The sequence below is a fragment of the Centrocercus urophasianus genome, unplaced genomic scaffold (genome assembly GCF_019232065.1).
Source record: "Centrocercus urophasianus isolate 14NV4802_14NV808 unplaced genomic scaffold, USGS_Curo_1.0 seq_13, whole genome shotgun sequence".
In the NCBI taxonomy this organism is placed as follows: Eukaryota; Metazoa; Chordata; class Aves; order Galliformes; family Phasianidae; genus Centrocercus; species Centrocercus urophasianus.
Genome location: NW_024884475.1, coordinates 33,006,866 through 33,019,918, shown reverse-complemented (window position 1 = coordinate 33,019,918; position 13,053 = coordinate 33,006,866). Strand labels below are relative to the sequence as shown.

Sequence of the window (13,053 nt, the reverse complement as noted above, 5' to 3'; positions counted from 1 at the left end):
CTTAATGGCGATGAGTGGGAGGGTGTGCTGTGTGCATGGTTTCCTGCATTAGTGGGTTAACTCCTCCTCACGCCGGGGCCGAAGTTTGGGTCCCAGTGTTGGGTTCAAAGCTGTGATGCCTCCTCTGCATTGACAATGGAGCTGCTCCCGAGAGGGAGCAGCTCAGAACCGGGGCCATCTGGCACGGGAGCTGGCAGCATCGCGTCAAAGGGAAATTATTGGTGCATAGTAAATGAGGGTGGGGAGGAGGGGAAGGGAGTTGCAGAGATCTTATGTGGCAGCTGATGTAAGAGGAATTACAAGCCCAAATAAATGAAATATTGATTTAATCCACTCTCTCTGCCCTCTTTATAAGGCGACAGTCCCACAGGCAATTCCCCATGCAGCCTGCAGGTGCAGAAGGGTCCCCATTGCAGAAACATCCCTGCAGCATCAAGGGTTGAAATCATTTTTGAAGTGCACACACAGTTTTTCAGGCACTCTGGACTCCTGCATTTGCCTATGGTCATTCACCTCACCCTATTTTAGTCTTTATTTGTAATCAAGGCTGAGGTTTTAAACTCTAAAATCCAAGAGTAGTCACAAAAAAAACCTCAAGCTATGTGCACAGAGTAGGCATTTCCAGGTGCCAGGTTCTCCCTCAAAATCTACTGCCAGTTAGCGTTTCACTGAACCCTAACAAATTGCCTGTCTCTTTCTCCCCCTACATTCGTACCCTGTCAGATTAAACACACAGTCAAAACAGCAATGGATTTGGCTGAAGTCTCACCCTTTTACCCCACGCACTGTTAGCAAAGCCTGCATTTCCAAGAGACCAAAGCCGCTGTCACTGCACGGGACTTCTCTATCAATCTCAGCCTTTCAGCTGGCAATCAGAGCACACTCTGCAAATAACAATGAATTAAGCCTCCTACCACCTCTGTGACTGGCAGGAGAAAGCATGGCCATGATGCGCAGATGGATAAGCCTGAACACAGAATGGGTGAGTTGTGCAGTAAATAGTTGCAGAGGAAGGAACGAGAGGTTCCTGGATACTTTCTTCTCTGCTCAGAGCAGCAGAGGATCCAATTTAATGGCTTGAGCGACTGAAGCTCTCAATTAGCTCATATTCTTTATCCTGAAGGCGGTGGAGAGTTGGGTGTTTATTCAATGAGCCTAGCATTAGGTCAATTATTAGCAACTCAAAACACTGCAGAATGGAACAGTTTTGACAAGCCGCCTCATCATCCTTCATGAAGTGAGAAACTATAGGGGCAGTGGGGCACGTTCCTCCATTCTGTTCCCAGCTCCTGCTCTTGAGTGCACTGCCTCTTCCATTGTCACTTGCTCCAGCAGAGCAGACCCATGGCTGCACCGTGTCCCAAATCCTCTGCAGGATGGAGAAGGACACATACCTCACCACAACATGAAGAGAAGGCACGACCCCTGCTCTAGATGTGCTTGCAGACTGAGGGGTCAGTGGGAAAACACTTGCCAGTGGGTCAGGAGACACTGCTGTGATGGACTTGAACATTCTCAGGAGAAGCGTTTTGGGGCAAGAACAGAAGAAAAGCCTTTAAAGCACTGAGGAAACTTCCTGAGCAGGAGTTCCTGTGGGCCTTCTCTTTCTGACAGCAGGGATTTGAGGGACCCCTGGAGCAGAAAGATTTTGCTGACTACTAACTGTAAGTATAACAGGAACTTTGTGGCACCGATTTGCCCTTGCTGTGCTCAGTCTTCAATTAAAAGCCTATTGGTGTTTCCTTGTGTTACATTAAAATACTGCATTAAAGGGGATATGTTAATACTTCAAAATAGCTAAGTGCCTACGAGAAACCCTTCCTGATAGGGCAGCATCAGTACCCTTATTATCATATACAGATCCAAGAGTCTCCAAAAGTCTCTTTCCTAAATCTGTCCTCAAAGTAAAAATCCATTTGAGAAGCAGCTGGAGGAGGGGAGGGAGAAAAATAAAATAAATATCACAGTGACCCCATTAAGACAACTCAAAACCTTTTCCAGGGACAAAAGGCTCCATGAAGCATCATCTGAGAACAGTAAATGCTGCTGATGCGCAAAGCAAACAAATAGCCCTATTGGTACCCAGGACCACAGCTCATGTTTTTCTCCTGGCACTGCCCATGCAAATCCTGCTGCAGTTTTTCCATACATGCAGTAGAAGATGAGTGCTTTGCAGCACTGCATGGCAGTGGGACAGGGCTGGCCAACTGCACAGCTGTGCTGAAGCTCTTCCACTGAAGCTGCTGCTTTGGCTGGGCAGTATGAGTGACAGATGTGATGTTGGCCATCGTCCCACATTGACAGGGCCTGATTTCTGATACTTCTCACTCAAAAAGCCCCAAAGTGACAGGGTTTGCGCAGCATAAGGGGACAGGATGCCACCAAGCCCTTCATGAGCTGAGATCAGCCCGCAGCCACAGCTCTGGGCTCAGTCATTCCCTACTTCACACAGATCACCAAAGAAGAGCTCTTAAGAGGCAGATAGCAAAAGGTCAGCCAGAATGACCAAGATCCTAAGGGCTTTGGTTCTCCTGTTACCACACCAGCAGGTATGGGGAGGAGTAAACTAAATCCTCAGCTCCCTCTTCAGCTGTTTTTCAAAGGCTGCAGCTCTCAAGATCCACACACATCCCTAAGGGTATCAGGGCACTTCCCCCAGAATGATTATCCTAATGATAATCCAGCAGCACATAATTAGGTAGGGCCCAGGCAAAGGCTACAGGGACTTATTCTTCTTATTCTTTTCCACAGCCACATTAACTACGAGGAGATTCTGTACGACCAGGGCCAGGATCTGCACTCCTCCAACTAGAGTGGAGATCAGCCTTCACAGCCTCCCGCACAGCTGCTTGGAGTAAACCTGCTCTTGGAGAGTCTTGGGAACACATGCAACCTGACAGACACCTTTAACTTGAAGGCTATTTCAATAGCGCATTTAAAAATAAACTGAGAATGATTGTCCTTAGTGTAATTGCACAAGCAAATGAAATCTTTGAAGCTGAAGCTTGTTTTTGGTTTTTTTTTTGGCTCTTGCACTATTCTTATTGCAGTAGGTCCTGGTTCATGACTGAATGCCTGAATCCGGATGCAGGAACTACTGCTGTGCGTGGTAAAAGTGATGATCCACATAGTACAGTTAGAAAAGTGGCAGGGTTAGGATAGTAGTTTACATGTTCATAGTTAGAAAGATTACCATGGTGGAAAAGGACAATCAAAAATGATATGCTCACCCATATCCTAGGCACACAGTAGAAAACTTCGAAAGGAGGGATCTCCAGAAAGAGATCCTTCCCCAGTGGCAGTCAGCCCTTAAATGGGGTTCTAGGAGAGGTGCAGCCAGGCTCCAATCCTTCCAGTCACACAGCTGAATTGCCTTCACCTGTGCTCCCATGTCTGACTCAGTCCTTGCCTCAGGTGACCAATCAGTGGTTCAGGCTGTGACTCAAGGGGTTTGAACACGGGCTCTAATTGTATAAGAAAATACAACCAAACATTTCATGAATAATCCCAAAAGAGATCTACTTGCATGTAGAGTTGTCTTCCAATGAAGCCCTCAGTAGGGTTTGCAGGATCAAAGCCTATGCGCTCGTGGGCATGTTGCCCTCTGTTGGCTGGTCACTGAGCACAAGGGTATTTCCATGTCTCCAGATATGGGTGATCTGCAGGAAGGGCAACACTTGCAACTCTCCCTTTTGGAAGCGCAGCCTCATCCTTTACCCTGGAGCAGGTATTCTTTTTTAGAGAAGCTACCCCTGTTTGTTTACTGTGATCCCACAGTAGAGTTAAAGAAAAGCTCTCTAAAAGAATGCAGGTGTGGGTGGCTTTGCTTTCTTGGTGCATCAGACGAGCACACAGCCACCAGCACCGGGCATCCCACTTTTTAAAGTGTAGCACTAAGGCAAACCCTTGAAGCCAAAGCCTAATCCGCTTACTCCCTGCACTGGTCTCATGGAGCCTTTCAGCCGACGAGACGCGCAGCGTAGAACGGCCAGTCGGGGCGCAGGCAGCCAGAGCTCCACACCGCGCAGTGTGTTATGGTAATGAAGCGCCTTTCATTCAGGGATCTCAAAGTGCTTTTTAAATGTAATGAATTACGGTTTATGAGCTTATTCTGAGCATGGCAAATTAAAATAAACAGAGATGAATTTTTTTTTTAAGGTTTTGATGAACATTAAATTGGCAAAGACTTAAATATTTTTTTCCTTTGGGGACTTGCATTATCTTTCTGTCCCTCGTGCCAAAAAAAAGAAGAAGAAAGTTGCTCAGACTTTTATCTTTCCTCATCACACTGTAATCACTTCTCTTCAGCTTCATTTCCCTCCCAGCTTTTTATTCAAAGAACTGAAGCAGCCTTTGCTCTGCCTTGAAATTTTATTTAAAAAAAAAAAAAGGGGGGGGGGGGAAGGAATGAATGAAGGGGAAAAAAAATCCCTTTTCCCGACTAATACTAATAATACAGGTCAAAATGTCAGTCTTTCTACAATTAAATGGAAAACAAAAAAGGTTTTCCCTTTTTCCCATGGTACAATAGCACTGGAATATAAATTACCAGCGAAGATGAAATAATACTTCAAAGCACACAGGGAAAGGCAGCACAATGTTTACAAAGTATTTTCAACCACACGACGAAGCATTGAAGCCGATGGTTACCAATGGACTTCAGGGGGTGTTGGTGAATAGTCTGAAACGAGCATGCGGTGGGATTTTAGGTCCCTATGGTCTATGACCCCATGATATGCTTTGTTTAACAAGGGCAGCTGCAGTTATCAACAGATGTTTCAGCAATAAATAATTGGTATCATCTCAGAAAGGACCCATCTACCTGGGGAGAAGGCATAATGCTGTGAACACTGCCCCTCTATTACCGCCGCATTAATCTCCCATCTATCCAGGTCTCTCCGGGAGCTTACTGCAGGTGTTTGTCCTGGGAGAGAGCAGACAAACGCTGCGAAGCCGGAGTTCTGAACAGGGATTGTAAAGGAGGTCAACCTCAGCCATAAATTTCTGTTGGAGGCCACACACACCAAAGAAAGAAAATAAATGCCCAGGGAGCAGCACCACCCCCCGGCACATTTGGGATCCCTGGGACCCATGGTGCTGGCGAAGGGATGTGCAGTGGGCACAGCCCTTAGCTTCCTGGAGCTCCTCATCACTGCCCAAAGCCATCATCCTCCTCAGGCAGCACCTGCAGGCCTTGCTCAGGCTCTGCTGGGAGAAGTCTGCCCCTTGGGCAAGCAACATGTAACTCAGATAAATCAGAAAACAAGAAGCCGTGGGAATTCATTCCTGCTTTCTGATCTTAAAGATAGATAAAATATGCACAGTACGCTTTGGCATCCCTCAGCACCTCCTGGATCCTGCAGCTCCTCACTCAGACTGGTGCCTCTTATGCACATGGAAGACCATTACATGCTTAACTTGCTTGCCTTGGCTTTGGCCAGCTCAGGTCCCAGTCAAGCAATTTTCTGGAAAATCACTAGAAAAGCATTTTGGCTTTATTACAGTGCCAGGTCTTCAGGTAATAGGCAAACACACATCTTGTTGGAAACAGAAGTGAGCAAGATGAATGGGCAAAGCAAGCACTCAAGCTAAACAAACAAGAAACTCCACACCTTCTCAGAGGAGGAAACCTTCCTGCCCCAAGTATCCCACGCTTCCCACAATAGCTGTGCTGAGCTTCATACCAGTAGATCGGGGAGCCTGGCACCAATCGTATCCTGCAGGTTGGTTTTGTCCTCTGGGCCCAGATCTTGCTTGTATTGCCATTTCTCTGGCACAAAGGGCCACTTCATTCCCTTCGCCTCCTCCAGAAGGGTTCTCAAGTCATCAGGAAGCAATGCTGGAAAAGACAAATTGCTGGTAAAGATACAGCAGTGAGCACAGCCATGATCCCACACAGAACAGCTGCATTGCACAAAACAGAGATAAACCTACAGAGCAGTTGGGCATAGATCTAAAGGGATGCAAAGAAAAACAGTCAGATGTGTTTGAGAATGTTTAACTCATCATTTGGGAAAAAAAGTAATTGGTTTGAGTTACTCAGTCTAAAAAAAAGATTGAGTAACTCAAAGAAAGCTACAGGATACATTTTCCATGAGCAGCAGAGAGATCATTGCTACAGCAGGAAGAAATTGATCCACATGCTTGGGCACTGACACTGCCTGCATGTGCAGAGCAGATCTCGGCGGAGGCTCGCACAGCCCTCTGTTCATGCACTGACCTGGCCACTGCTGGAAGCTCTTTCTTTGGAGGCAGTGTATCACAGTCATTCAGGTGAACTGAGAACCCTGTGTGTCAGGATTGCTGGGGCAGAGGATGCCAAGCTCCTGCATGCTATACCACAAGGCTGAAGAGCTGCTGCTGTGCCCTGAGCACAGTCTAGCTCCTGGGTTGTGCTCCCAGCATGAAGCATCGCCCATGTGCCATGAAGCCATTGGTCCAATCGTGTCTCCAACCCATCTGACTGAGGAAGGACTGCTAGTGGGAGCACACAGCTGGAGCTGGGCCTGAATCTGTCCTTTCCTTTCAGCTGCAACCCACATTTAATTTTCTCCAAACAGCAGTGAAGCTGCAGCTCCTATGTACTGTACTAACCATAGGCCAAGCAGGCTCTCTGGCCAATAAAAGTGGATTAGCAAGGATTATTGACCAGATGGGGTCAATGGTGATCATCAGGTGCAGATCTAACCCCTACTGGCCATTAATCCCCAGAAAAAATCCTGCTCAGAGACCATAATTTCTTTAATGAGATAATGCAAATAAATGTATTACTACCTATTTTTTAATCTATCTTTTATGGAGAATGGAAGAAAATAAACTACATAAGGATTCTGTTTTGTGCTCATATTGTAGGGCATTCATCAGTATGTTTTTCCTATGCAAAAGAGGGAAGTCTGATACGGAGGGCCAGTTTTCCAAAAAGTCATTTCCAAAAAATACATCACTTTTTCCAACACAAGTTTTCTCACTTGCTCATGCAGGTCTGGACACACTTCCCATCAGATCACAGCACAACTGCACTGCCCTGCTGGTCTCATATCACGCCTTCAGGAGGCCTAGCCCTTCTCGGTACAAAGGAGCCCAAGAGGCAAGGCCAGGGGAAGAAGAGTTCCTATCCCCATGCATCTCATGGCTCCTGTGGTGATGGCACTGCAAAATTAGGTAGGAATAGGGGCACTCTGCCCCCTCATCAGGCCTGAAAACTGAGGTAGGGCCTGACCCTGTATGTAGGTTGGCCAAGAAGAGGCCAGCGGTTGAAGATCAAGCTTCCCAAAATCTTCCTCAGAAGAAGACAGAGTGCCTGGAGACAGTCAAGCACGCTGATATTAACTCTCCCCGTATGATCCCAACAGGGGTGGGAGGATTTTGGGGGGGGAATCTAGGGAAACAGTCATAGGATTCTCACACAGACAGCCATTCTGTCTCCTCCTCTGCCATCTGCTCTTCCCACTCAAACTTAAGCTTACTTAAATAACACCAAGCAGGAAAAGTAATAGTGTCAGAATGTACAAAAACAACCAATGGGATGATGTGGATGTTGGTATTCTCTCTGAAAAATACAGGTATTTCTGCTACCCAGTTCTTCCAGTCTCCCATGTCATCTTTGGTTAAGCCTTAATGACCCTCCTGCCTTATGCACCAAAGAACAAAGAACATCTTTACTAGTGAAGTTTCACTCTCAGAGGCACCCCCAGCATCACTATGGATGGAGACAAGAGGAACTCAGAGCAAGGTTTTCAGCAGGATCTGATCTATGAGCCCCAGCCACCTTTGGTGTTCGGCATTTGTGTTTGTTTGCTGGGCTTTGAGCCCTGACCTGATTCCAGTAGTCACCACTTGGAAATAAATGCAATTAGCATGCTAATGATATTAATTTGATACTGTGACATAGAAACATCCACTATAAGTACATGAAGTAGCTGGGGAGCTGGTATGAAAAATCCTGTAGCCATGAACTGAAATACAGGTGCCAGAACAAGAGTGCCAGCAGAGAGGGCTCTGAGGGCCACGGAAGCCACAGGGCCATGAGTTTTCCCTTCCAGAATGGGCAAATGGGTCTGAGCCCTGTAGGCACAGGTCCTGGGGAGGATGGGAGATCCTTGCAGGCTCTGATTGCCCATTTCCTCCAGCAGCTCACCTGAAGGGCTGCAGCTAATCAAGCAGTTATAAAGGCGCTGATTTACCTTAGCTGGAACTAAACTGATTATTTCTTGTCTGCTGCAGTAATAGGAGAGAAGGGATGAGGAGGGTGAAGGGAAAAAGCTCTACCTGATTAGGAGTTCAAGAGCCTATTCTGAGGGGAGATAATCAAGCTTTAAAGAATTTGTGACGAGAAAACAAAGTAGCCTTTTGTTGAAAACAAAAAGAGAAGAATCTTCCAGCATCCCTGGCAGAAATCTACATGCCACCCTCCAGCACAGACAGGCAGAGGTGCTTCAGAAAGGGCGGCTGACCTCCCAGCGAGAACAAGGCGTGCGCAGAAACATATTTGAAGCAGCCCCGCACTCTGGGCAAACAAAGGGTTTTAAAGATCACATTGACATGATGGTCAAGCCGGTCATGCAAGCAACACCAAACATTATTGGCTTTAAACTGGAAAAGGGATGGTACAGCAGATGCGTAATACAAAATAGAACCTGCATAAAATTCAAGTTTTGCATTTTTTTGCTGATGCCTGTACTGTTTCCCCCAGAAATATCAATTTTGTCCTTTACTGCACTGCCCTGTATTCACTGAAGTTATTTTTTGGTACGGCAGACAGCAGTATGTAACCTCTCTGCCCTGCACAGAACAGGTGTGACCCTCACATGCCCAGCAATGCAAACATGGCTCTTCATTGGTGAGCAAAAAAACTGTGGAAGTTACGTTGTGGAGCTCTCTGGAAGTCTGACTCTGGAGAAAGCTGAACTGAGCCTGTCAGTGATTAGTATCAGCTGCATTTCCACCAGAATTAGTAAGTCATTTTTTAAAACCTCCCATACTACCACAGCACTGAAATACATGTTTCTAGCCCACAATGCTAGCACTGAAACAAGTGAAGAGCTCCTCTACTAGTGCCCTCCCTAACTACTGCTTCCCTTCCCAGTTATTCATTCCAGCCATTAGCTGACATGGGCTTTCCTTTCAAGAGGGATACTGCAAGTTTTTTCTTTGGACACCACTTACAGAGGTCACATGCATTTTACGAGATAAAGATTCAGGCAATGAGCTCTTTAATATATCAGGAGAAGCTGACAAACAGAGAGGGCCCTCCCCCAGCCCCACTGAAAGGAGAGGAAATATGTGCCCTTATTCAGAAGTTGCATCCTTTTTCTTTTTTTTTTTTTCTTTCTTTCTTTTTTTTTTTTTTAATAACTGAAATTTATGTGCATCAGCAAACTTTCGGGCATTGTTCTTCCCCAACTAAACTGTTCCTTACAGCCTCATGTTTACTGAAGCCTAAAATTAGAACTGACAGCAATTCACCGCAACAAAGTGGGCTGCTTTCCCCTGCCTACCCGCAGCCCACGTCCCATTCACTGCCCTGAAATCCAGTCGTCTCTTGGCTCTCATCTGCCAGGAGCAGAAAAATAGGACATGGCTAAGGAGCGGCTGCCCGCCCTGCTGTCCCTGGGGCCTCACCTTGGTGCCGCTGGTATTCCTGCTCCTCTTTCTCATGGATGTCTGCCTTGGCTGACAGCAGTGCGGCCAACGAGCGCTCACAGTCCTGCAGCAGTGCGGCCACTGCGCCGTGGGTGTTCATGGCCACCGCTCCGTCCTGGCTACTCCAGCAGAGAGGGCTCCTTTGAGGCGGAGGGACCTGCTGAACAGAGCAGGAAGATGGCTGAAGCCCCTTCCAGCAGCACCAGTGAGCGCTGGGGGAGACCTAGGAGCAGAAGCCTGCCCGATGGGTGCTTACAGCATTGCCAGTGGTGGAGCAGAAGGAAAAGCTTTCTGCCTCAGCCATCTGAAATGAAATGTGTGGAAATATGTCTTCCATTCTTTCCCGTGCAACAAAACAAATCTGATCGTTCTCTTGCTTAATGAACTCCTCCCATAATTCAAAGTGATGTGGTTGAAAACAGCCTATGAAAATATTTCTGAAGTTGGTGAAGCTGTAGGCTTCAGGAAGGGGAAAGCAGAACTGCACGCAGCCAGGCACAGCTGGCTCTGTATCTCATCAGCTGAAATTCTCCTCTGCTGCAGCTTGGGGTGGCTGGATCCCAACTGGCAGCACCAGGTGGCCTGGAGATCAGAAGCAATGAGCTCATGCAGAAGCAGAGGGAGGCAGGTGGAGTGAGGTGGGGCTGGCATTCATCGGCATGGAGCCCAAGGCAGGGGCCAGGCAGCAGGGCTGTGCTAGCACTGCAGATGGATGGCAGGAAGAGAAGAAATTAAACGGGGACACAGAGAGGAGGTTGGGGCAGGATGCAGTGCCAAGAGCAGCTAGAGTATGGGGAAGGCAAGCATGAGGTGCAAACACCCTCGTCCAAACCCAGGCATGCTGGGGCACTGCCAGGACATATCAGCTGCATCCCACTTCTGCAGGGTTTTCATGCCAGCCATAGCGCATGGGGAACCACGTGTGCGTCAGTATTTGTGGAGTATCTGCTATGGGAACAATGTCTCAAGCAAAGGGAAAGTGCTCTGAGGAGCGGCACAGGTTCCACCACTGCATTTGTGACTCTCAGCTGTCCAAGAAAGTGACTGAAAAATAACCCATCAGAAAAAGCAATCTAATAAGATATAGCATTCAGGTGAGGGTACTTAAAACAGATTAAAGGCTTCAGTTCCCATCCCTCAACAAAACACAGAGGTGGGATTTCTGCTATCAGCCCTTCCCTTCTTTGCTCTCCCCAAGTTACGCCTTGCTTTTTCTCCAACTACTTCTGTATTGTACATGCCTTCCTGAGAGAGGTATTTTCTGAAAACAGGCCACCTGTGGGCATGGAGGCAGCACACAAGCACAGGGCAAGGTTAGCTGAGAGCTGTGGTGGCAGCACACAGCTGTATGGCCGTGGGCCCTTCCTAGGGCTTTTCTCCCATCTTAGCTGAGGAATCCAGCTGGCAGGCATGGACACAGAGCAAGAAGCAGCCAGAGGCATGGTTGGAGACAGCTGCAGCATGGTGCTCTAGCAGAGCGGCAGCCCTGCGATGTAAGGATGTCTGAGCTTGGTGACAACAGCCAGGCATGTGCGTTGGGCAAGCCAAGCCCTCTCCTCCCACCATTCTGGGTCTAGAAAAGCCAGACTTGTTGCTGGATACCCATTAGGGAAAAGAAAAGCGTCCGCCTTTGCCATGATCGCTGTCACACACCTATGCTAGCGTTGCTCACTCTGCTCTCCATGCCGACATCTGCTAATTGATTCATCTGATTACACAGCCCTGCGCGGCCACGGCTGTCCCATGAGTACCTCCCAGGTTTGGATGGAGCGTTCCTGCCATCTGGCCCTGGCTCCACTCCTTTGTGTAATTGATTTCTCCCAAGTCCCGTCCCCGAGGAAGCCCTCTCCAGAAGCTGTGGTGCAGATGCAGCTCAGACCCACAGCCAGGCAGGCAGGAGGCTGCTAACAGTGTGCAGGAGTATGTCACAGCCCTAGCAGGAATATGTCCATAACCAGATGGTGTACGACAATGTGCTGAAGCTGAGACACTTCACAGAAACAAAAAAAACAACAAACCACACTACTAAAAGCATCCAAGCTTGCAGACACCCTCCAACGTGTCTGTGTTGCAGCGACAGCTCTGCTCCAGCCTTACAGGCAGCCTTACAGGGCTGCAACCTGGGCGAGCGTGTGGGGCTGTGCTGTGACGCTGAGAGTCCCGTGGCTTTGTGAGCCGCATGGCGTGCGAGCTGCACAAAGAGCAGAGGGGGCTTAGTGGGGAAGCTTAAATTAGTGTAGAAGTGCAGCACGTGGCTTGCTGGGATTGCAGGGATTTAACTCACCGGGAAACTGCTGGATCCGTAACAGGGATATAGGCAAGGCGGCAAGAGAGAGGTTTTTCTTCAAGTATGTTTTTTCAAAGAACTAAATAAACAGCGAGGGCACTTAGTGTAATAAATAGCGATTTACGGCAGCAAGAACAACAATGTGGTGGAACCACACAGACCAGTGCAATAAACTGCATGGTACACTCAGAAGCAAGACAGCCTTTTGAGACCCGTTACTGGGGGCAATGACTTGCGTCATAAAATCAGATGAAAATGCACCAGAGAGCTTTAAACTTCAGCAGCATCCTTTGCACAGATGCACGCTGTAAGCTGTGTTTAGTAACAGCTGCAGCTCTGTGCGGCAGCTGAGAAATGAAAACTCTGCAGGCAGCATGTGGCAAATGCAGGACCTGAGAGTGTAGCTGAGCAGCAGAACCAGCACAGTTCTGGTGAGCCCTAGGACAGTCACTAGTTGGCTTCCTGTCACTGCTGATACATCTCAACAAGCAGCACTTTAAGAAGTTGTGCTGAAAACTGAAAGTAGGTCCAAAAATGACTCCACAGCTGTCTACAGAAAAGTGCTTTCTAAAGACACACTACCCACGACTACAGAACACCTAGACACACCTACACTACTTTGGCTGCCACTTTCAAAACATGTAATAAAGACCATTTTATATTACAGTGAAGATTTGGGCAATCAACGCAGTTCAAAGCAGAAATGATGGAAATAAACATCTACACCATTTCAGGTTAGAGCTTGGGTTTCAGTAACTTCTTGCACAAGTATGATGACCGAAAGTACAAAGATCTCAGGGAGAGGGAAAGCATGTTGCTGCAGATGCCTCTAATGGGAGCTAGGACTCAGAACAAGAGGGAAGGAGGGGAGAAGGGAGGGAAGGTCTGAGTGGGCCACAGAGAAATGATCTCTTCAATAAGAAATGGGCCATACTGTGACACTTCGGAGCCCTTGGGCTAGAAGTCCAAAAGGTCTGTCAAGAGAAAGAAATTTTTTAAGTTACACTGTGGACAGGAGGGAGTCAGGGAGTTAGTTGGGCCAGTGTAAAATTACAATTAACTTCAGAGGCTCAAGTAAAGAGAAGATGCAATTGATGCACTGAATGCAGCAAGCATAACAACCA

At 47.6% G+C, this 13,053-nt stretch overlaps 1 protein-coding gene across 2 annotated transcripts in view; it reads right to left on the bottom strand.

Annotated features, from left to right (window-relative positions):
* Positions 1–13,053, bottom strand: part of ALPK1 (alpha kinase 1) — a 38,262-nt gene that overhangs the window by 16,377 nt on the left and 8,832 nt on the right. Inside the window, exons 2-3 of one of the 2 annotated variants that reach the window (XM_042812856.1) lie at positions 9,622–9,802; positions 5,685–5,839 (exon numbers count right to left, since the gene is read on the bottom strand). In XM_042812856.1, the coding sequence (XP_042668790.1) occupies positions 5,685–5,839; positions 9,622–9,742 (276 nt within the window). In that variant the 5' untranslated portion in view covers positions 9,743–9,802. The remainder of the gene's footprint in view (positions 1–5,684; positions 5,840–9,621; positions 9,803–13,053) is intronic. The other variant, XM_042812855.1, reaches the window with a different exon arrangement.